Here is a 25,759-nt window from a genome sequence, read left to right as displayed (position 1 = left end):
TAAAGTAATTTTTTCTCTCTCTCTCTTCCCCCCACCAAACCTCTGTTCTCAGGACAGCAATTCCAGCTTCTCTAGGCTCTCAACACAGTTGCTCATCCCTGTCACCATACAAGTAAATCTCCTGCACCCTTGACATCCTTCCTAAAGTCTGGTGCCGAGAATTAGACAACAGTCCCAGCTGAATCTTATTCCGTCATTTATAAATATTTAAAATTTCTTTAACATGAACTTATTGGCAGCTTAGGAACAAATTGATTATAGAAAATTCCCATTGGGGAAAAGATTAAGATTGTGGACTGAAACTGACATTCATGATAATTCAGATGTTTGCACTCATGCCAAAACATTGATGTTGCAAGTCTTCATTGTATATTGTGCATTTAATGTTTTAATGTGCAATATTTTAAGATTAATTTTAACAAGAACACAAGTTTAATTGTTTAGGTAGTTTTTTTTATTGTCACTAAAGCATAAGGCAGTATTTTACCAAAAGGAGATAAATGCTACAAGACACAGTAGCATGCCTTTAAAGATAATCTGATACACAAAGCAGCAGAATGACCAAGATGACACAATTAGTTCACATAGCTAATCCTTTGTATCATGTGGGAGGATGCAGCACTGTTTAGCCCCCAGTACATTAAAACTGCTTTACAGCATACTGGAATAGGATGGGAACTCAGTTACTGTCTGCATATTTCTATGCAGAAACCATCTAGCAGTATTGCATCTTCCATCACCTCTTAACATTTTTACCATACAATAAAAGGTGTATTGAAAAAAGAAATGTGGATTTAATTTCTTCAACACCTGTAACGTTTCTACAAATTTGTGTGCAGTTAATTTTAAAAAGAGGAATGACTAGCTAAAATAACGGTAGAAATTTATGCACATTAATTGTTAAAAGTAGCATGGAGACAAAACTAACGTCTTATTGTGCACTAATATTTTTGGAGATGTTCAGAATATGAACTTTTCTTCCCTCAATGTATTTTTTTTTATATAGCTACTGTATCAATCCACAGCCAAAAACAGGACCTTGTCTACATTTCCTGGTTACAATTCACTCGGCAATGAGAATTCTCAAAAATGTACATGCCTATAAGTAAGAACATTAGATGGGTGCAGCTGTACATTCAAAAAAATTAAGCAAATGCTCCATGAAATACTCGTTAGTTTTAATCCCCCTCTCAGCACTTCATAATCTTGAGTTGACACTAGGGTTGAACCCAAATTGTGAGCCTGCAGTAAGAAAGGATCTTGCGCCATTCCCTCTGAAGGTCTGTTAGTGTGGCTTTTACATTACTGAGGTGGAAACAATTTTGCAGTAACACAGAAGTGACTGTATAAACTGTTATAAAAGGCAAAGATTTGAACTTGTGAAGAAAAATTAATTGGAAGAGGACTGTCCCAATATATAGTATTAAGTAAATAGCCCTAATTGCAAAAACAAACTGACAAATTAGAACTGGTCCTTTTTGTTTAGTGGCTTGTGTCCTGGAAATGTGCTGAATCTACAGTAATTTATTTAGTTGCAAGACAGGAATTGGTTTGAGAAGCAGTTGCGTAAAGGCAATCAGGAACTATTGCGTCTGTGGAAGACGATTAGTTGTAGAAATTAACAAACATGCAAAACTAGAACTCTCAACAAAACTGCATGGAAAAAAAAATTGCAACTGTCCCAACTGGTTTTTGGCTTGCAGTTCTTCAGCAATGCCTTCACCATATCACTCCTCTTTCTCCTTTTTGTTTATATCTGTGGTGTTTTGCATTCTGCTCTCAAACATTCTCTACATCTCTCAAAAGTAAAGACCTGCAATAGGTTTTGTCCTCATTACTTGACAAGTGCTAGAAACATGCATCTATGTAATACTTAGCTTTTTCAGTGCAGTAACTTTTAACATTCAGTCCCAAAAAAATACCGAAGGTGGATGCTGAAAACTCTCAACATTCTGATGGCGTGCCAATAAATGTGTACAAGCTGAAGCTCAAGTGCTACACTGGCTTGCATGGATAACTTACAAATATTCACAGTAGCTATTCAAAGTATTAGATAAAGAATTGTCACAATCAGCAGTAATTTATAATGTACACAGTCCGCACAAATGGCTCTATTTTCATTAGCTCTGTCTGATCCAGCCACAGGCCACAATTACATTTTTTTTTTAAAATTCACTTTTCTATACAATTATACCATAATCGTTGTGCTAGTTTAAGAAAACATCAATTAATTGAACATCTGGTGATAAATGGATTTTCAATCACAGTTGAGCATCCTGTTTTGATGACACAAGTTTCAAATGGTAACGTGCAGTGATGGAGCCTGGCTATCGTGCAATGCATTCAATAATTTGCTTTTAGAAAGTTTCTGTTTTTAACAACTGGAATCCAATGTATCATCTTGAATCCGGGAAGAATAATGCAAAGCGTTTGCCTACATGTGCAATAGTTTCCTGAGAACAATTACTGAGCTATAGGCCAACAGTAGCAGATGTATGATGGGTGAAGTAGTGATGCACACAACTGAAGTGAAGTGAAAGACATCAAAATTCCAAGGTACAAGGCCAGATTATGGCTGCTGCATTGTTTGTTTTGGAATGAGATAATCAATTATTTGTGCAAGTACCAAACCTCTTTCATGATACAATCAGAGGGTGCAAACAAACTACATCTGTGGCTTTGATAGAAGCTGCCATAGAATTAGTTTGACCACATGGCTTCCAATCCAAAACTTGACACACAACTTCCATTTATGCTCTCTTGTTACATGTCATACTTTTTTTTGTAGTAAGGTGATCGTAATTTGTGAGAATTAAATCCAAGCTGCTAAAACAAATAACCTTCCAATTAAAAGCAGTTATACCCAGGATTTATATATCACTTACTGGTATATGGAAGTTTACAATAATCTTGTAGAATGTAGTAATACAAGAGATCAACTGGTTCTATAAGTTACCAGCTATTTTTCTGTTTTACAAGTAAATCTGTTCCACAACCTTATGTCTTAAATGAACTGATTTGAGGGAGGATCATAACTGGAGTAGTCACTCGGAAACTCAGAAGTTGCACACAAACACATATGTTAGAGGTTACAGCCCAACAAGCTGTACTGACAGTTTCTGAATACCATGGTCTGAAATGTAAACCTTGCCTGATTTGTGAAAGAATAGGTTAAACTTTGTTAAAATGTTCACATTACTTATCCAATGAGCACAGTACCTCAGACTGACTTGAATGCTTTGAAACTCTAATTAGGAATAATCTGTTAGTCATGAGAGTTTTGGTAATGATTGTGTATTTCATACATGGATGTGTTGCAGGTGTCCGACCCTGAGAAATGCTTTGGGGATGATCCAGTATTATGTTTATAAAGCTACTGGAATTATTCCTGTAGGGCAATGATTGACTATAGAATTTCAATGCGTGGCTGCTTTTAACCCTTTCCAATCACGAATTTGTTGAAGATGGCAATTAGCTCACAGATAAAATGTGTCTGAAATCAGGTGTGTACCATTTTGGGTAACCTTGTCTTCAGGAGTGTAATGAAGGGCATATGAACAAAGCCAATAGACAAACAAAATGGCACTTTTTTTTGTAATAGTCCTACACATTCACAGTGCAAATATCTCATTTCTTTCCCTTGCATTTTAATAAAGAACTGGAAAATTTCATTTCAATGCCAGTCATGTTGTAAGGTAGCATATTTTATCTCGTTTGGCTCCAGTCTTTTGCATAGGACAGCACACAAACCAAAACTGAGGAAAGCATGCACGCTCCGAACACAGTACCACATCATTCACTAGCTTCAGTAAATAAATACTGATTACTAGGCAAATCCCCTTCATCTGGAAGTCCAAGCCCATGCATTTAAAAAAAAAAAAAAAAATTAATCCACAATTTAGCTTGCCTTCTATAAAAATTGCATATACTAATCCCACTATATTTTCTCAATTCAGTTCTTTAAGTTTGTATAACAAATTGTGATGTAATACTATGGTGATCATAATATAAGCAGATAATCAGTTATTTGATCTGTGCAGCATGTGCTTTGCCAATATGTCTTAATCTCCTCCATTTTGCCTAACTAGTAGGTTTCCTGAAAACCTAATCAGCTAAATTTTATAGCTACAAAACAGTTACCTCCCAAGATTTTGGTGCAAAAGTAATTGATTACTACATGCTTAAATGGCAGCCTTTACTGTCTGGTGGGTCAATTCCTGGACAGAAAAATAAAAATCTGCCCCACTATTTTTAGTAAATGTCAAGTAACAGTTAATAGCAAGCTATGACTGAGTAAACAATTTATCCACCCCATGAACATGTATGGTTGGGAAAGATGATTACTGAGCAACCATCTCTTTCACAGGGAAAAAGCAAAACTGTGCTCCAGATAAGAAGATAACTAGAGTTAATGGAACCCTTAATGATCCTTAGCTCAGCAGAAAAAGAAACTTAGGCAAATTGATATCACATGATTGTGTCGAGCACCACCCTCATTGGGTGTAAATCTATTAAGGGAAAAGTTTTGGACATATTTTTCAAATTAATTACAGTTGATATTTTGATCCACTTAAAAAAAAAAAAATCTTTTACAAGAAGGTTTACATTGAGGCAATTCTACAAATGGCCAAAGCTCTAAAATGCAAAAACCAAATGCTCAGTGCTATACTGAGCTAGGCCTGCAGCTCATTCTACCATAATCAGCAGCAACCACATAAAATCACTTGGCTTAGCATTCCCAGTTTAAAAGAAGAAATGTTACTCCTCTGAATTGCAGAAGCGTGATTTGTGTCTTTAAATCTTTGTACAATAAGAATCTTGTGTGTAGTGGCAGAAGAATTCTTTTCTATAACTGGCACCCTTGACCAGTCTGGAGTAGAGAAGTATGCTAGAATATGTTGTAATTGCACTTTTGTCTTTGCACCAATACTAATGGGAACAGTAAAATCACTAGTGGTTAAATGTCAATATTCGGTATATTATTTCAGAATACTGAAAAAAAAACTGAAACCTGTACATGGTTTTAGAAAAAGATGGCATGTATTTTGAATTCTGTGCGCACCAACATTGCACACAATTTAGTGGCTACCCAAACTCTTGAGGTTGATTTTATGTGCTAAATCAAATCTTAAAGACAAATACAAGAGTATGAGGCAATTAAGTAAGCCATATAATAGTCTGGCTACAGAGCTGAATGTTTTTGATGGCCTAGGGTGCACTTGGGCTATATTTAACTGCTGCAGATTTTTTAATTTGATTTAAAGGGACCACAAGGAAATTTAGGCCAGATCTGAAAATCAAACCTAAAGTTTGAAAAATCACCTAAAAAGAATAGTAACCAAAGAACACAAGAAGTTCAGAAGTTAAACGAGTATGAACTACTGAATTAGGCCACTTTTGCTTGTTTTGAATATGATGTTTCACAAGTACAATGGCCAGGTATACTCTGTTACAAAATCAAAATGCATCATAACATTTTTTGTGAGGGCATGCATCCATTTTCTAGTTGGTTTACTCGTTCATTAGGTATACATTGGTTGCAGCCAAAATGGGACATTAATTGAACTAAAGTAGATGCCACCCAGATCTGTAGGGATTTAAAAGACTGGTCACAGCTCTTTTTAGTCATTCTGGTTCATGATCCAGAGACTATATTAGGAGATATGAGCAGTATGTGTGGGGATTAGGCCTTACTGGCCATGGTCCATGCACTATTTACTGGAAAATGATGTCAAAATTGTGTCTGCTGGTCTGGGTTTTATCCCAATCCTCTCAAGGCTTTGGGTTGTGATTTAGAGTTGAATATGCTGGACCAAGTAGTGCTTAATGGCTGTCAGATTGGGGAAGTGCCTAGCATGTAGCCTGCTATACAGTAAGACTTCACACCCCAGGAAAATAACTAGACCAGTGTGCGAAACTAGATGAGCAAGCAGCAATACTTTTTTGTTCAGTGTAGCAAAGGACAATCTTGCCATACCCCCTGCACCTTCCCAACACACCCACCCCGGAGCAATACCTCAGGCATGTTATAGCCATGCCAAAAAACTGCAAAGTACACTTCCTACAAAGTGTGTGGGAAGGGGAGGAAATTCACTGACTCACCTGAACAATCAAACCTTTCAAAACTTCAACAATTCCAGAAAATTCAGTAGTTTCTGAATTCTAACCAAGGAGAACAGTAAAGCTCCACTTTTAGCTGATGGGGATCTTTTATAAATATATATTTTTTTTTGCAGTCAGTGATGTGGTAAGACAATTTAGAAACTAATAGCTTGTATCTGCAAGGTCGACAATGAATGTTCTGTTTCGAAACTTGACTTCTCACTAAACGTCAATGAGGTTAACCCAAGTCGTATTCTTGAAGTCTGTTATTTGATTAAAATGATGGGAGTTGGGAGGCAGCAGGGTTCACCCACCGTGAGGACACAGTGCTGAGTAATAGTTTGAGTAAGGAGGTGTATAGAAAAACACCAGGCAGGCATGTTTGGTAAAATGTGTAGCAAAGTAAGAAATTAGTGCAGGAAACATAACCATGAAAATGTTCCCTGTTTTTTTTTCTTTGGTACTTTTTGGGATTTAAAGCCACTGCTCTGCTCCGGTTTTAAAATAAAAAATTAACCTAGATACAAACTGATTTACTTTTAGTAAACTTAACTTGAATTTGTCCTCACTTCCTAGATAAATTGAGTTCACTTGTTTACTGGCTTGAAATTAGAGTATAAGCAGGTGACAGAAAATGCTGTCAGACATATATCAAAGGCTTTAAAAGTTAGAATTTGTAATTATTTTTGCCTTCGATGTACCTGGAAAAATAAGCTCAAAGAATCCATCTCTAAAGAATACCTAAGCATTTTGTAACTATGCCATCGAAATCCTTGAGTTACAGAATAGAATCATAGAATGGTTACAGCACAGGAGACAACCAATTGGCCCATCGGGTCTGTTGGCTTTCTACAAGAGCAATTTAGTTAGTCCCTTTTCCCATAGCCCTGCAAATTTTTTTCCCCTTCAGGTACTTATCCAATTCCCTTTCAAAAGCCATAATTTGAATCTGCCTTCACCACCCTTTCAGGCGGAGTATTCCAGATTATAACCACTATGCATGTTGTATATAGAACAGTTCATACGGAACACTTCAAAAACTGATTTCTAGACTCTGATTCCGAGGTTTCTCCATTACAGTAAGTTGTCTTTGGTAATTAGCTAACTTATCAAACATATTTATCAAATCTATAAAATGTACTGCACTTTTTTGTTCTAGTAATTTTAGGTACATACTCAATGAATTGGAAAGCATAACTACAGCATTTTTTAAATTGCTGTAGCTAGGGACATTCTGTTTGTGCTGTGATTATTGGTTCCAATAACCAGGAAGGATTTAGATGACCTCTCAACTGAAGGAAGTTTCCCTACTCAAATAACACATCTATCCAAAATGCCATGTAGTTTCATTAATATTGCCATGATAAAATGATACATTCACAACGATATTATCTTACACTGTCTCTTAATCATAAGTCTATTTGTTTTAGTTTCTTCGGGTAAATGTTGAGTTTACAGTAAAATCAGGTGTATGAATTGCACTCACTACAGTATCATGAGTGCATGCTCTCTTGCTCCTCTGCCACCAGTGTAGATGTTACTGTGGCTGAATTCTATTTTTGATTGAACTGCTTGAATGATTTATTAGGACAATAACTGCCAGTTTATTTGGTCTTTTGGTTATAACAGTGATTACAACCCTCCACTATTTTAGAAGTACCAGTTTTTATTGTATGCTGAATTGCTGGTTATATAAAAGGTGTCTGAAGAAGCCAAGATATAACTGCCATTTCCCTCCCCAATTATACTAACCATGTTGTTGGCATAGATTTGCTTTATATATCTGAATAAATGTGCTCATATGTGGAAGAAGTTGCTGTTTAGTCACTGTAGCCTGCTGTGGTCAGATTGTGCATCTCCAGACCACTATCAAAACAGTATCAAAGCTGTCCCAAAGTAAGGCAAACAAAAAAAAAAAAAACTTAATGCAGTCTCTAAAGCTCTGAAATGATACAAGGAACTTTTTCTTACATCTCCCTGAATATAAATAAATCTGCACCACACCGCACGCGTACCATTCAAGCTGCTGCTATACCAAGGCCAAATAAAGCAATACTGAGGAATTCTAAGAGTTGTGCTCAAATTTGCATCCCACCTGCCCACCAGCAAAGTGATTTATATACCGATGCACGCTCATTAAAATCCTTCAAGAAATTTTGCATCTGACTTGCTTATGACTAAATGCTTGCAAGGTGATCCTTTTGACCCCACTGACATAGATTCAATCTTTATTTTCGCACCATTTATAAAAATGTGTTGTGATTTTCTTTCGGTTCAGAAATAGTAAAATTTTCACCAGCATGCTCCCCATTAACAAGAATGCATTTGATAGCTCTGCCAGTGAAGATGTTTTAGCATTTTACAAACCAAATGCAGGTTGCTATAATTTCTAGTAATAAAATAGATTTTTGTTAACTTGCCAGCAGATTTTAAGTGCATTAATCCCTAACTTTGTTAACCTTTTCTCTAAACCAGCTGCTTAAATCAATGCTAGCTTACACACAAAGGGAAACAGAGCAAAACATTTCACCTTTTACACTATTGTATTGAATATTTCAAAAGGGACCTGGGTGATTGTAAAAGGTGGTGAGCCAGTTGTAACTTAAGTGTCAGCAACTACTGTATGATACAGGTATCCCCTCTTGTAGGCACACAGTGGGTAGAATGTAGCCACAACAAATTTTCCATCAAACATTCTTCCAGTCAGCATCTGCTGGGCTATTTTGCAGTCACCAGCACTTCTGAATTCAACAAAAACCTAGTTTTTAAAAGAAGAAAGAGAATCAAGATCTAACATTTTATTTTTTTTTTAAACTACCTTACTTTTTGCATTTCTCAGTCTTGACAGCAGCTATACCAACCAGCTCCTCTTGAAGAAATGGGATTTAATTGAAACTGAATCTTGTTGACTATTCACCTTTTCGTGGTTAACTCCTTGAGAATGAGTTAGATTGGTTTTTTTTATTTGTATTTAAGTAGGGTAATTGCAAAACATCACAAATCTTTACACCCGAGGAGCTGGCAAGATATAACACTTACGGATTATCTATCTAAAGTAACATCAATCCTGACTCTCATTCTTCTGAATTCTCTAGATTAAGAAACTTTTTGCCCAGAGAGTGGTGAGAATATGGAACTCGCCACTAAATGGGAGTAGTTGAGGCAAATAGAACAGATACATTTAAGAGGAAGCTAAATAAACAGAGGGGTATGCTGATAGATTAGGAAGGATGGGAGGAGACTTGAGTGGAGCATGTACTGCTTGGGTTGAATAACCTGTTTGTGCCGTATATTCTATTATAGAAAAATATGGTTTTATTGTGCATTAAACTGTTCAATCCAATTTTTACTGGTTCAACAATGAGATCTGAAAGTTGTGTTCAGCCTTGATTTAAGTAGTATCTTGTATCACATTTTATAAAATCTAATATGCAGATGTCTTGATTTTTAAATTAGCATGCAGTTGAACTTCACTATTAACAAACTCCCTTGGAACTGTTAGAAAAGATTACCCGGATGTTCACTATAGTAGAGCTCAACAATCTGTTCCATTGGCTGTAGAACACTTGTTGCACTGGGGAGGGCAGGGAGAAAGAGTGTGCACACTAACTGCTTTCAGGTTGAATGCACAAGGGCATGTTGAAGGAAATGGTGTTGCATTAGCTTCAGCTTCATTTCCATTGTTGTATTCGGGTAGTTTCTGCTTAAATGTTTATCGTAGTGGACCAGTTTCTGTTTGGGGAGGAAATCTGGTCTAGTAGTTAGGTTTGTTATAAGTTGGGTTCATTATTGTGAAGTAATACTTTAACTATTAAAATAAGGTATTGGAGGGCAATGGATTTACATCTTTGTCTTTGGGTCTGAATCCAAACCACATGAATGGGACAGAAGTCTGAATACTTTTCTTTGGAATTATCTCCACATACTGCAGAAGCTTGGGTGGGTGTAAGAAGCACATGACCTCCCGATGAAAGGCCATTAACCTCTTTCTCTCCTCAGATGCTGTATGTTTGAATATTTCCAGTAGTTTCTGCTTTGAGTGTTTAGATAGGGGCAAAGGCTAGGAGGAAAATGTCTTTCCTCACCCAGGTTATGCCAATTTCATACCTATGCTCTGATTCTAAAACAAAACAGGTCTGCTGAACTGGTTGGGGGGAAATCATGGCATATGGAAGCTCATTTCATTTCAAGAATGAAGATCCAGTAAGACAGATAAATTAACTTCTTTCCAACATCCTCTTGTAGGAGACTGACTGTAAATGTAAGATTGAGCCTTTTGTCTACATAAAATCCTTGCATCAAGAATAGAATTGCTGGTTAAATCAGAGAAACCATCCCTTTTGTTAAAAAAAAAACAAAGTGGATGTAGGAGCAGAGATCTGGGAGCGTGCGTACACAAATTTTTGAAGGTGGCAGGACAAATCAGCGTATGGGATCCTTCTCTTTAGAAACCGAGGCATAAAGTACAAAAGCAAGGAAGTTATGCTAAACTTTTATAAATCAATGGTTGGGCCCCAGATGGAGTATTGTCTAATTCTGGGCATCAAACCTTAGGAGGGATCTCAAGGCCTTAGAGGGCACAGATTTTCTTCTAGAATGTTACTAGGGACGTAGGATTTCAGTTACGTGGACAGAGAAGGTGGAGTTCTTGGGGCAGCAAATGTTATGGGGAGATTTCATTAAAATTGTTCAAAATCATGAAGGGTTTTGATACAGTAAGAAAATGTTTCCAGTGGCAGAAGAGTCAGTAACCAGAGGACAAAAGTTGAGGATAATTGGCAAAAGAACCTGAGGCAAAATGAGAATTTTTCTATGCAGTGAATTATGATCTGGAATGCATTGTCTGGGTGGTGGAAGCAGATTCAATAATTTTCAAAAGGGAACTGGATAGTTCTTTCAAAGCTCCAGCACAATGGGCCAAATGCAGCCTCCTGTGCTGTATCATTCTATGTAGGTTGCTCACTTTTATTTCTAAAGATTGGGCCACGATGCAAATGTCGAACTAATGGAAAGACTCCTAATGTTGCTGAAGTTTTGTATCTGCTTAGTGGTAATGCAAAATACATTCATCCAACCCTACTGCCAATGCGTAGTCTGACATGACCATCGCAGAATTATTTCCTACTGTCAGTATGAGTTTACCCCTGTGATATGTGAAGGATGCCAGAATGAAGAGTGGGAAAATGCGTAGTAAGGCTCATCTTTTGAGCAAAGGGTCTACTTTTAATTGGAGATTTTATTTGTAGAAGTGATATCCTTGACCTTTAAGTACAAGAATACATGGGGAGGAAATGGAATTTATAACCACTAAAGATAATTTAATAAAGGCTATGAAATAAAAATCCAAATCCCAATGGTCTAACTCACCTTTGAAATTTAACAATTCACTTGCCGAAAGAGATGGAAACTCGGGAAGGAAATATGCTACAGTTTGCTCATTATAAATCTTCTGTCACTTAAGTCACTAAGTGTTGACCATGGCTTATTTGGGAGCACAGTCTCCTCTAAGTCGCACAGTTGTGGGTTCAAGTTCCGTTCCAGGACCTGAGCACAAAAATTGAGGTTGACACTCCAGTGCTGTATTGGGGAATGCTGTACTGTCAGAGGTGCCTTTCAGGTGACTCATTAAACTGAGGCCCTGTCTGCCCCCTCAGGTGATGTAAAAGATCTCATGACACTCATTCTAAGCACAGCAGGGGAGTTATCCTCTGTGACCTGGCCAATATTTATCTCTTAACCAGGTCAGTTTTTTCTGTTGATTATCACAGTACAGCTTGCAGCATGCAAATTGGCTGCCACAATTCCTACGCAGTAACTACACTTTAAAGTACTTCAGTGTGGCTGTAAAACACTTTGGGACATCTGGTTGTGAAAGATGCTATATAAATGCAAGTTTTTTTTTTTTTTTTTTAGTTCTCAAATAGCTGTACTGCTTTCATCAGTCTCTGGATCAAGCTGCTCTGCCTTCTCATTCAGAATATTACATTTTCCTCAAGCAAACAACCCTATCTAACTTTGAAAATAGAGGAAATACAATACACATTATGGGAAATGTTTACCTGGCCTTTACCAGGAATTTCCTTTGGGACAAGCAGAGACATAACTGGTCCAAACTTCTGGCATTCTTCCCTCACATCTTCCACAACATCTGTTTGGAAAAGCAAACTAGATTTTTAAATTAAATTCAAATACAGTAATGTGTTTAAAAACATTACCTATTCAAGATGTCCATGCCAAACTTCATTCCTTTCCAATATTTTAGCACTACTTAATTGTTTTGAAAATAGCTACACATAAGTGAAAGGTGACACCGACTGACCTTCGTATTCTTCACTCTGAAGATGGCTATCATCAATAACATTGAGCAGTCTCAGCACTGGGGTTGGAAGCATAACCAAATCTTCAATATGTGGTGCTAGTAATAAAAAAAATTAACAGTGAGCACTTAATTTCAGCTGTCAGTTTTAACTAAAATGCAAAAGAATAAGTTAATGTTTTCTGACGTATGAATGTCTCTATATTGCACTGCAGCTGAGACTTTGCAGGTGTGTTGTGAAGGTCAGTCCAAGTGTTCTTCCCAAAGCAAAACTGGAAGGAATAGAAAGGTGACTAAAATACCAGGGAAGCAGATGTAGGTTTTTACCAGATGATGGGAAACAGAGATTTGTATCTTTTTTTGTTTCTAGTGATATACTGACATATATTGCATGTATTAAACGTGCTAATCAGTTCACTCAAGCCAGCAACCCTACTTATTTTGTTTGGCATATTCAGCAGCATAGACAGAATCAAAGACATTTCCAGACATCTGTTAATAGAAACAAGTTTTCTCCTCCATTTTGTCACCATTGTTCAATATTCCCATCAATGGATGTCAAAGCTGTGTACAAAGCAAAGGAACACAAAGGGCAGATCTCCAAGTCTCTTGGCTCCAATACAATTCACAATATAGTCACATTAAATGTAAACTCTAATGCTGCATATCTCTGTAGAAATTTGTAAAATTTTACACTTTGGGCTCAAGAACATGAAATATATGTCGAATACTGAACTTACCAAAGGGAATGCTGAAGAAAGGGTTATACAAAGCATGTTCTGCTGTAGTTCTTTGTGCTGGGTCAGGATGAAGCATACTATAATTTAAATATTGGGAGGAGAAAAATTTGTCAAGTATTGTAAACTGAGTACTTAAACTTTATAAACATCTATGTCTTTTCAATTGGCTGCAAACAATGATTTTCTTGTATCCATAGTGATGTAATCTTAAGAATTTCTGATCAGTTTTATACAAATTATCAGGACTGGTTTTTAAATTGAAAGTATCTTCTGTAATATCACATTATTACTAAAAGTGTGTTGCCATATTAAAACACAGCACTGCTTTACGAAAGATTAAAATACATACAGCTAATGTAGCCCTGTTGCACAGTTATCTGAAAATGAAATCTACTTTAACCAGCAGAAAATCTTGTGCTCAGAAAGGCCTTTTCTGATTTTATAATCACCATTGATGCAAACTCTCATTTCAGGATTTTGATCATTAATTTATTCCAATTTTGCTATTGAGTTGCATTTAAATCTTTACATCTGAAAGATTCAAGACACTGCGCCTCTGATTCTTGACGTCCGAATTAACAAGGGGAAAATCCATGTTCCAGATAATGACAGGTTTTTAAAAATGAGACAATGGGCTACAGGCCAGAAGCATGGAGACTTAAGTTAAAATGCAGATTTTACAATTAGAAGTTGCCTAGAAAGAAAAGTAAATCCAAAAACTAGAAAGCCAGCCCACACAAAACTGGGCATGCAGCTCATTTTTCCACTTTTCAAAGAAATAAATGGGACTGAGTGGGATTTGACTAGTGTATTTGCTTCCTATCTGTAAAATTAGTTTAACATTTCATATTTGTTTAAGTGTTTCTCAGTCTGCCTTCAGGAGAACTGAAAAAGCAATATGACTGCATGTGGCAAATGCAATTAACCAATCAATTACAATGGGGCCTATTACACCTCGGATACACTATGGTATAATTAGATATTGGGCTATTCTAGCTCAGACCCATTATCGTAGAGACAAGTACTGCTACACCCAAGAGAATATCTAAAAGCAGGCCTGCAACTTGTAACATATCCATTTTTAAAAAGCTTTTTTTGATCGGTTGAACGCCTCATGATCATTGTTAAGCACACATAAAATGTCTGCTAGCTTCTTGAAGCACCATGTTTAGATTTTAATGGCAGATTACACCATTAAAGACCAGTTGAGTTACTTTTGAAAATCCTTGCAATTTGAAGGCTTCCTTTGCTTCATTGAGGAACGATTTAATTATAACAGTAAAATTCACATACAATAATTACTTTGAAGTGCCATTATGGATGTGAAATAATGAGCCAATTTAAGGTACAATAAAGGTGTCCAGCTTGGCTCAGTGGTAGCACTCTCACCTCTGAGTTAGAAAGTTGTGGGTTAAAGCCCCGCTCCAGTGTGTATTGAGCACACAATCTAGGCTGACATATGAGTATTAAACTGAGGAAGTGCTGCTTTATCAAAGTTCCATCTTTCGTAAAAGTTTATTTGAAGAACAGAAGGAGTTCTCCTGGTGTAAAACAAACACTTATCTCTTAATAATCAACATTAATGAAAAACAATTATCTAGTAGTTATCTCATTGCTATTTGTGGGACCTTGCTGCATGCAAATTGGCTGCCACTTTTGCCTACATATCAACAATGACTACATTTCAAAATACTTCATTGGTTGTGAAGCATTAGAATGTTTTGTGAACATGAAAAGGATACTTTAAAAAAAAACTTAAGTTCCTATTTCATGGCACTTTTTGCCCAACAGTGAAAGCTTGTGAACATGAATATTCTGGCTGAACTGACATCCATAATCATCCCATTAGACACCTTTCCAGTGTCATGCATACATAATGAAGATTATACTCCTATCCCCAATTAGCCTAAATAAATGTGTATGCATGTATGTGGCTGTAGAGAGTAAAAGTTCAAATAAATCAGTTTTCAGAAAAAACTAGTAATGTTCAAGATGTTTAAGTATAATTAACCTTTTGATAACATCTCTGAGGTGATAAACTGGGATCGCCGAGTATACCATATCTTTACTTGCAAAAATGGAATCGATGATTGCAGAACTGTTTGCCTAGACAGAATAAAATGGAAACATTTAGATCACAGCAGAAGTCCCAAGTGTAATTATAATGAAGATTTAGATTATTAATCTTTTACAAGTTGTGGAAGAATTTTTCTGGTATTGTGGCCCCACGTTTTGAGGTATGAAAACTCTATTTGCATATATATGTGTAAGAACAAGGCAAAATTGGATGGGGTTGCAGGAAATATAGAACACTCTGGCTGATGGAAAATGCTCAAAATTACAAACTTTAACTTTACAGTCCAAAACTGCAAGTGAGACTTTGCCACAACAATGCTTGGACAGGCGCTCGTCAACTACATCCTGTCTCTGTGTGTCTGTCTCTCTCTCTCTCTCTCTCTCTCTCTCTCTCTCTCCTGTTGCAACTCTCCCCTCCATGAGTCCCACATACAAATAACACAATTATGATGAGGGACAATCGATCTTTGACCATCCAGCGTGAGAGGTAACTGAAATATGCTGCATTAAATAATCTGTAGATAGTTTACAAAAAAATTGACTTGCAGTACTATTTTCTAACCTGAAGGGGCAGGTGGTTAACTTGCTCTGACACTTGCATCAATGTAACTCTAACAAGCTGCCAGGAGGTACACAGCAACAGTGCTTTCTGTCCTGGTAGAAATATTTCAGTTCCCACGATGGTGATGCTGAGTGCAAGAACTGGAATAAATTTGGCATACAAACTTCTTGCATTACAGCTCTGTCATATGAGGGGATAATATAAAATTTGTAACATTTAGTCAACATTAATAAAGCAAATGTTTTTTGCTAAGGTGTATAAATACTACAGCCTGGATTTCAGTCAGCAGCAAAGCTGACCAAGACCTAGCAATTGTTGTAGCATGGATTTCTTCTTTACCTAAATCAGTTTGAATCTGGTGCCAAGTCAAGGAGATCTTCAGGTATCCAGCAGCAGGAGAAGCAGCTAATTACATCCAAGAATTCTCTCATTCAGCAAACCAGGAAGTAAAATGCACTGAATTTTTCACTAACTTAAATTTTTAAACAGAGCGTAATAAATGATTGGGGCATACATATGGGATTAAGGTACAAGCTGAAATAGCATAAAATTAAAATGTGAATTGAAGTTAATCATAATGGAGAAATTTGAAATACAAATGCAAAATTATTTTTTAGGGACAGTGAGGCTGCTCAGTAGTAATTTAGAGACTTGTACACCATTAAAAACCCAGCTACACCTCATTAAAGCATTGCATAGTGAGACCAGTAAATAGGCAAGTTTTAGTCATTTCAATAATTTGATTGTAGCTTCAACAGCACACCCCGTGCAGAAGCATAGAATTGGTGACAATTCTGGATTTCAGTGTTTAACTGTTACTGTCCATTTCAGAGGAGTAAGGATGGCAAACAGTAACAGTTTTTCCATTTGTACTACAAAATCAGGCCATTATCTTGAGGGAAGGAAAAGTGGTCCATGGTGCAAAAATGGGAGAATGAGACCCATGCCTGGATGTCCTGCCATAATTTTGTAGGCCTTTTTAATTTCAAGCCAAATTCATTATTGCAAGATTTCTCTTTTTTTTGTTTATTTTTATACATCCAGTCTCCAGGATTAAAATGTCATTTGTACAAAGTAACTGCAGTCAGTGGACTGTCTGTACACTCTTGGACACTCTATTCCACCTCAGTCTGTTGGATCCCAAATTTTAATACTGCCACTCTGATTAAGACTGTGCATTGCTTGCTGCAATTTTCTGGATGTATTGTTGAACTTGGTGACTTTGTAAATAAAGCTGCAAACATAGTATTCACCTTGCATCTTTAAAAGGCTCACGCATGTATAAAACATACTTTTTTTTTGGTGGCAGCCTGGATTGCTTAAAGCACTTGCATAAGGCAATTTTCTCTCCTCTCTCTCCTAAACAGTTACTTGCGCAATTCAAGGACCCAAAGCCTATTTCAGGCCCCCTTCCAGTATTGGATCATCGCTGAGCTCTGCATGCTGTGGTCAATTTACTCAGGATAAAGCAGCCATCTTAAAAGGGACTGCTGGACGCAACCACCTAGTGGCTAAGAAGTTTTTAAAATTTACCTGAACATGGAGCCAAAAGGAATGGAGGTGCTCCTCCTGGCTCCAGATTAAAACTGGCAGCCACTGAGCACCACTGTTGCCTAGTTACACTCCATTTGTTAACTTGTGGACATATGCACAAAATTGGTGGTATGAAGCTGCTGAAGGAAAGAGAAGTACATTCTTCTTTGTCCCACCCAATCCCAAAATTCTCAATTCTCTCTTGCCTTGTAAACTGAGCATATGATGGTGGGGTGGGATCCGCCTTTTTTTTTTACATACAACTTACAGCATAGAAACAGGCCATTCGGTACAACCAGCCTATGCCGGTTTATTAAATTTCAATTTATATTTCTAAATGCATGTAAAGCACTTCCATTTTAAATTTTTGTTACCTTGCAATTTAGTGTTGCATGACTTTTTTTTTAAAACGTCATCGCCTAATTACTTGCCCAATAAATTGTTTGGTTCTTACCTTCCATTGTGGAGATTTGATGGTCTCCTTCAGTTTTATTCCTGAGAACATTTCCAGTAAAATTACTCCAAGACTCCAAATATCAACTGCTGTTGTGCATTCTGTATTACTTTCCAAGCCCATTTGTGCCAGGATATTATGTAACTCTGCTTCGGGAGCTCTGTAACCATCTGTCTGAATATATTTTACATCCTGTATACAGTAGACAAAAGAATATCTTAGAATTATGATTAAGTAAATTCAGTCACTCTACCCTTGAGTGGGTCAATTTCCAGTAGCCCTATAAACAAATTATTGTCTTTCTGCACCTGTTGTTTTGATTGGTAATACTGCTGTGAAGTGCCTTGGGACATCTTACTATTTTAAGATGCTAGGTAAATGCAAGTTGATGTTCAAGGGTTTTATTGGAAAAACACGTTGCCCACGAAATTAACTGTCCATGTGCCAAAGAAACAATTAAACAATGAATCAAGCAACACTTACTAGCTTTTTGACTATAACTGCCACTTAAAGTTTAAGCTACGTTTGTACAATAGGTGCTACATTAGGTCTCATTTGATGCAGTATTTTGTAATTAACTTAACATCTGGTTAGCAGAATCCAAGAAGTTCATATGCATTTGTAAGGGCTGGAAGGCTAGGAACAGATGAAGCACTTGAGGAATATAAAGACAGTAGGAAGGAACTTAAGCAAGGAGTTAGGAGGGCTAAAAGGGGTCATGAAAAGTCATTGGCAAACAGGATTAAGGAAAATCCCAAGGCCTTTTATACATATATAAAGAGCAAGAGGGTAACCAGGGAAAGGGTTGGCCCACTCAAGGACAGAGATGGGAATCTGTGTGGAGCCAGAGGAAATGGGCAAGGTGCTAAATAAGTACTTTGTATCAGTATTCACCAAAGAGAAGGGAGTGCAGATAGTCTCAGTCATCTCATTATCAAAAAGGAGGAGGTGTTGGGTGTCTTGCAAAGCATTAAGGTAGATAAGTCCCCAGGGCCTGATGGGATCTACCCTAGAATACTGAGGGAGGCAAGGGAAGAAATTGCCGGGGCCTTGACAGAAATCTTTGCATCCTCATTGGCGACAGGTGAGGTCCCAGAGGACTGGAGAATAGCCAATGTTGTTCCTTTGTTTAAGAAGGGTAGCAAGGATAATCCAGGAAATTATAGGTCGGTGAGCCTTACATCCGTGGTAGGGAAATTATTAGAGAGGATTCTTCGGGACAGGATTTACTCCCATTTGGAAACAAACAAACTTATTAGTGAGAGACAGCATGGTTTTGTGAAGGGGAGGTCGTGTCTTACTAATTTGAGTTTTTTGAGGAAGTGACGAAGATGATTGATGAAGGAAGGGCAGTGGATGTTATCTATATGGACTTCAGTAAAGCCTTTGACAAGGTCCCGCATGGCAGACTGGTACAAAAGGTGAAGTCACACGGGATCAGAGGTGAGCTGGCAAGATGGATACAGAACTGGCTCGGTCATAGAAGACAGAGGGTATCAGTGGATGGGTGTTTTTCTGAATGGAGGGTTGTGACTAGTGGTGTTCCACAGGGATCAGTGCTGGGACCTTTGCTGTTTGTAATATATATAAATGATATGGAGGAAAATGTAGCTGGTCTGATTAGTAAGTTTGCGGACGACAAAGGTTGGTGGAGTTGCGGATAATGATTAGGATTATCAGAGGATGCAGCAGGATATAGATCGGTTGGAGACCTGGGCGGAGAAATGGCAGATGGCGTTTAATCCGGACAAATGTGAGGTAATGCATTTTGGAAGGTCTAATGCAGGTGGGAAGTATACAGTAAATGGCAGAACCCTTAGGAGTATTGACAGGCAGAGAGATCTGGGCGTATAGGTCCACAGGTCACAAAGTGGCAACGCAGGTGGATAAGGTAGTCAAGAAGTCATACGGCATGCTTGCCTTCATCGGTCGGGGCATAGAGTATAAAAATTGGCAAGTCATGTTGCAGCTGTACAGAACCTTAGTTAGGCCACACTTAGAATATTGTGTGCAATTCTGGTCGCCACACTACCAGAAGGACGTGGAGGCTTTGGAGAGGGTACAGAGGAGGTTTACCAGGATGTTGCCTGGTCTGGAGGGCATTAGCTATGAGGAGAGGTTGGAAAAACTCGGATTGTTTTCACTAGAACGACGGAGGTGGAGGGGCAACATGATAGAGGTTTACAAAGTTATGAGCGGCATGGACAGAGTGGATAGTCGGAAGCTTTTTCGCAGGGTGGAAGAGTCAGTTACTAGGACATAGGTTTAAGCTGCGAGGGGCAAAGTTTAGAGGGGATGTGCGAGGCAAGTTTTTTTTTTTTTTTAAAGAGGGTGGGGAGTGCCTGGAACTTGCTGCCAGGGGAGGTGGTGGAAGCAGATACGATAGCGACGTTTAAGAGACATCTTGATAAATACATGAATAGGAAGGGAATAGAAGGATATGGGCCCCAGAAGTGCAGAAGGTGTTAGTTTAGGCAGGCATCAAGATCGGCGCAGGCTTGGAGGGCCGAATGGCCTGTTTCTGTGCTGTACTGTTCTTTGTTCATTTCATTCATAGTGATGTCAAGTGATACAATTTCAAGTGGAGACGTTTGTGAATTTAATTCCTCAATGACTAATGCAGAAACCTTTGAATCTCATGTAATAAAACGAACATTTAACCTGGTTGCTGCAACACATTCGTGCAGTGTCCCCACGAGTTGCCAAGTTCTGGAAATTTCAGCCCCTAACACCTTCCTCTGCTTGATTTGAAAAAATGTAAGTTGTCTAAACTGCCATTTACCCCACTATAAAATGCTCAACTCCTTGCTTGAAATATTTTTAGAGCTAGAATGTGATTGCTGACTGCTATATGATTTAAGCTATTATGGGAAATATAAAGTTGTATATTTTAAGTGCAATTCTGGAAATTTTGTATTGTGTATAATTGCTTATAATCACTTTCAAACTGCCAAGATTCTTGCAGATCAGAGTAATAGGTTCCCTGACATCTTGTCATCAATTTCTGTATCTCTCCCTTGCTGCAGAAAAGGAAATTAGACTGGAGATTTGCAAATATTACACCCTTCATCGAAAAAGGATGTAAAGATAAGCCCAGCAACTACAGGCCACTCCATTTAACTTCAGCAGTGGGGAAACTTATAGAAACAATAATTCGGGACAAAATTAATAGTCACATGGCCAAATGTGGGTTACTTAAGGAAAGCCAGCATAGATTTGTAAGGGAAAATAGTGTTTAACTAACTTGGAGTTTTTTGAAGGGGTAACAGAGGGTTGATGAGGGCACTGCAGATGTTGCGGTGCACACAGACTTCCAAAAGGCACTTGAGGCAGTGCCACACAACTGACTTGAGCAAATTTATAGCTCGTGGAATGAAAGGGACAGTAGCAACATAGATATGAAATTGGCTGAGTGACAGGAAACAGTAGTGGTTAATGGATGTTTTTCATGCTGGAGGAAGGTATGTAGTGGCATTCCCCATGGGTCAATTGGGATCCTTGCTCTTATGTATATTAATGACCTAAGACCTTGGTGTACAGGGCACAATTTCAAAATTTCCAGATGATATGAAACTTGGAAGCATTGTGAACTGTGAAGAGGATAATATAAAACTTCAAAAGGACATAGACAAGCTGGTGGAATGGGTGGATAAGTGGCAGATGAAATTCAATGCAGAGAAATATAAAGTGATTAATTTTGGTAGGAAGAACATGATGACCATAAAATAAAGTGGACAAGTCTAAAGGGGGTGCAGGAACAGAAGGACCTGGGTGTATATGTGCGTAAGTCATTGAAGGTGGCAGGACAGGCCGATTAAAGCATATAGTATCCTCCGCTTTAATAGGAGCATAGAGTACAAGAGCAAGGAGGTTATGTTGAACTTGTATAAGACACTAGTTCAGCCTCAGCTGGAGTAATGCGTCCAGTTCTGGGCGCATTACTCATTTAAGGAAAGATGTGAAGAGTACAGAAAAGATTCAAGAGAATGGTTCCAGGGATGAGGAACTTCATTTACGAAGATAGATTGGAGAATTTGGGACTGTATTCCTTGCAGAAGAGAAGCCTCAGAGGAGATTCTGATAGAGGTATTCAAAAGGGAATTAGTTACCCGAAACGAGAGAATGTACAGGGTTATGGGAAGAAGGCAGAAGAATGGCACTAAGTGAATTGCTCACTTGGAGAGCCAGTGCACACAATGGGCCAAGTGGCTGCTTCCTGTGCTGTAACCATTCTGCGAAATTACATCAGGTGAATTTCTCTGCAATTAATTTAACCTAGATGGAAATCAACACTAGTGTATTTAATCAGTATGGTTACATGTTTGAAGAGCATTAAGTGTTTAGTTATCTGTTTTTAGCAGACATTGAGACACTTATGCGGCACTCCTACATTTAATGAACTCTCACTTCACTATTTACCTGATTTCCTTCTTGAAAACTCAGCCCGAAGTCAATGAGTTTAAAGCATTCATCCTCCGCACTCCAGAGGATATTACATGGCTTGAGGTCTGCATGTACGTAACCCTCTCTATGAATAAAAGCTAGTGCATTCAGAACATCCCGAGCACAGTGTTGGATCATCCACATTGAATGGCCTCTATTAATGGAGTGTAGCAGCAGCTCAGAGACACTGACATCCAACAATTCCAGCAAAATGCAGTTACAACGTTGGTTCATGTAGGACAAGTTAGAAAATCTCCCGTATAAAGTCACTGGAAATATAAAGAGGAAAATATAAATTAAACCTCCATGGAACTGGATATACAATTACTGCTTTTGTTTGCAACTGTTGCTACAAGATTCCTATTCATTAGTATTAACGTTGAGCACAGGAAACGTGAAACAAACTCGTGACATGCTGCCACTTCTTCTGCACTGTTTGGAGATCAGTTGAACTACAAATCTTTATGGTCTCCTGCACTAGAGGAAGGCCTGTTACTTTGCTAATGTTAGCACGTTTGCTAACATTTGCATTTGTATAAACTGGTTACCTAGTGAATATTTTCCTTTTGGAAGTCATGGTCAGTTTTAAACTACAAATATTAAATAGCCTACCAAAATTAGTTTTTAAATAGGTACACAACTGTTAACTTACAAATCTTTCTATAGTACTATTGATTAGAGTGAGTGTTGCTGCTCCTATTACTTGCTTTAGAAAATTTGAATACTGATCTATGTATCCAATGAGGAATTGCTTGAAGAAAATACTTTGTTCAGGGAAGTATACTAATCAGAAAAGACCATGACTGAATCAGGTTACTTCAACAATCTTGGTTATTTTAATTGTCACTCAAAAGCTTTGACCTCATTTTGAAGTAAGACGAACAATTGAGAAAGGCAGCGAGGCATGTGTTCTCACAGTCCCAAGTCTGGGTAGAAAGTACTTCTCTAAGCTCAACTCCACCACTGGAGAGAGAGTCATCACTGTAGCTGTTTCAAATCCTTAGTGAAGTTGGCATTTGGAGAGGATACTTAAATTCAGGAGCTGTTCAGTTTTAAAAACAAAAAAAAAAAATTTGTAAAATTATTTCTAAGAACTAGAAGAAAAAATATCTTCTATAGTGCATTTTCGTGTCCCCTGAACATCCCAAATCACTTCAGTTTTGTTAGCAAATCTAGCAGGCAATTTGCACCAGGCAGTGAGCTGAATGAACAATTAACTTGTCAGTGGTGTTGAATGCGGGTAGAATGTCAGCTAGGACACCAGGGAAACTCCACTCTTTAATGGCACCTTGGGATCTTTTACATCCACCTGAGTGCCTGTTTAATGTCTCTGGCAGTGTAGCACTCCATCTGTACTGCTCAGGTGTCAAACCTAGTGAGTTGTTAACTTGCAATCTTCTGACTCAAAAGAGTTCCATCACTGAGCTGAAAATCTTTTTGTTAAATTCATCTATATTATAAAGAATCTAAATAGAAGTCATTTACTTAACTTTTAAATAGGATCTTTTTGTGAAAAATGAATATCATACTTTCTGGCCCTCTCCCTTTTAAGAACATCTATTTCCCACATTGAGGTATCAGACCTGCTTAGTTAACACTTGCAGTTCTGAAGTAGCCAAGGAATGCTGTATGGCTATCTTTCAGATGTGACGTTCATCTGAAGCCTATTCAAGTAAATGTAATGGATGCCATGGCACTATCTGAAGGGAATTAAGTTCTCTTGGTATTCCTCCCTCAACCAACACCCACCCCTCCAAATTAACCAGTCATTCAATTTACTGTTTTCAGAATCCAGCGTATAAACTGGCTGCCTCATTTTGCCTTTATAACACCAGTGACCACACTTCAAGAAGCTTTCTGAAGATATAGTAATCCTCTAAATACATGCAAGTTCTTTCTTTGGAAGGTGTTCTTTGAAAAAAGCAAATTTTGTTGCAAAACAAGATTTTAAGAATAGATGCACTAGATATTGAAAGTTGCTTTCTATGGTTAAAATGATTTGAGCCTCCAAAACTAGAATGGCCTCTTTATATGAAGTAGTGAATGACAGTTGTGCAGGTGGGACTGATGGGTGGAATCACTGTATAATTGCTTTACACAATACTAGAAGGGGTTTTTAAAAAAAAAAATAAAAGTAAGCAATCCATCTAATATTGTATCCTTAAAATTTAAAGTAAGATATATTCAGTTTGACTCCTTTTCCTTTTTTTGGAAAAAAAAACCACAAATCTCCTTTTAGTCACAGCACCCAACCTCCTATGCAGTCCTTCAAATGCACCTGGTCCTGTGCACTTTGAATGTCAGCTATAACTTCTCAAGTATTCGAGCTTAACTGGTTTGACCAATATAACCTGGCATCCTACTCAGTCTCTTTATTGCCACAACATACTGTTTAGAAATTGATACCAAGTCGACTAACAGCACTAAGCCTCTTTCACCTTCCTCCTTGACCATTTTACCCTATTCATATGGTATATGTATCCATTTTATTTGCCACCGGAGTTTAAACTCTCGTGAGCTCTTTAAGATTTTGGGTGCTATCTTTGGGTCCACAGTACTATCCAGATTTTGCCTCCAAATTTTAACTATCTTGCACAAAAACTGCAAATCCAGACCACTTATCTATTCCAAGAATAGATAGGATCCCAGCACAAACTCTTTATCCACACACTCCCCCTCTCCACCATTCAACCTAGCTCCTTTCACTTTTAACCATAGCATCCTGGCCTTGTTACAGGGTTACCAATCTGTCTAACAGCCACTGATTTTAAGTTTCCAAAAGATTGTCTAATTGGAACTTCAAAGGATCCCTGGAAGTCTAGTTACACCTTTTTTTTTTTTTACATCACTTCTCAATCATATTCCATCAGATTGATCATCGACAATCTACTCCTTCTGAAGCAGTTCATTGAGTTATTTTCATCATAGTGGGGGTCTTCCACTCAACTTTTGATAGCTGATGCCGTCCACTTTCCAATTTTTGATATCAGACCAATAGCTTTGTAGTTGTTGGTATGGGCAGTCAACCTTGTTTAATATAAAAACCATATTTGTCAGTTTGCAGTCTCAGAATCTTTTTGGTGTTTTGATACTCAATGACATCAGAAATTTCTTCTCATTTCTATAGTTCATCCCTGTTAGGAGTTTCTTGTTTTTAAACTTACTTAGAAACTCTTTCACTGCCAAAAGCCCAGAGTGCACAAAATGCTTGATGTCTGATATACTTTTAGTGAGCTCCTGCTTTCAAAAACTCCTAGTCGTAATTTAGCAAATCGCCTGCCGCTCTCACCAACTTCCACAGGAGCCCTTTATGGTTTTGAACCCCTCATCCCTCTACCTACTGTTTCAACGTTGTATTTGTTTGTTAACCTCATAATCTTGCATTTGATCCTGTGACTATCTACAAGCTTTGTGAATCTTGTTTTTTCTTGATCCCTTTCATTCCAGTAATCCACTTTTGTGCTTACTGCATCTGGATATGTACTTAGCACATCCATCTCATGTTTTATGAAGGATACCCATTTAGCCTTGTT

At 37.8% G+C, this 25,759-nt stretch overlaps 1 protein-coding gene across 1 annotated transcript in view; it reads right to left on the bottom strand.

Annotated features, from left to right (window-relative positions):
* Positions 1-431: 431 nt before the first annotated feature.
* The window catches only part of uhmk1 (U2AF homology motif (UHM) kinase 1), a 33,376-nt gene continuing 8,048 nt past the window's right edge, over positions 432-25,759 (bottom strand). The window contains exons 2-8 of the mRNA XM_068037730.1: positions 22,203-22,495; positions 17,784-17,975; positions 15,170-15,264; positions 13,159-13,235; positions 12,422-12,517; positions 12,162-12,250; positions 432-8,860 (exon numbers count right to left, since the gene is read on the bottom strand). Of these exons, the coding sequence (XP_067893831.1) occupies positions 8,705-8,860; positions 12,162-12,250; positions 12,422-12,517; positions 13,159-13,235; positions 15,170-15,264; positions 17,784-17,975; positions 22,203-22,495 (998 nt within the window). The 3' untranslated portion in view covers positions 432-8,704. The remainder of the gene's footprint in view (positions 8,861-12,161; positions 12,251-12,421; positions 12,518-13,158; positions 13,236-15,169; positions 15,265-17,783; positions 17,976-22,202; positions 22,496-25,759) is intronic.

This window comes from Heterodontus francisci, chromosome 8 (assembly GCF_036365525.1).
Source record: "Heterodontus francisci isolate sHetFra1 chromosome 8, sHetFra1.hap1, whole genome shotgun sequence".
NCBI classification, from domain to species: Eukaryota; Metazoa; Chordata; class Chondrichthyes; order Heterodontiformes; family Heterodontidae; genus Heterodontus; species Heterodontus francisci.
This window is presented reverse-complemented; position numbering and strand designations above follow the sequence as displayed.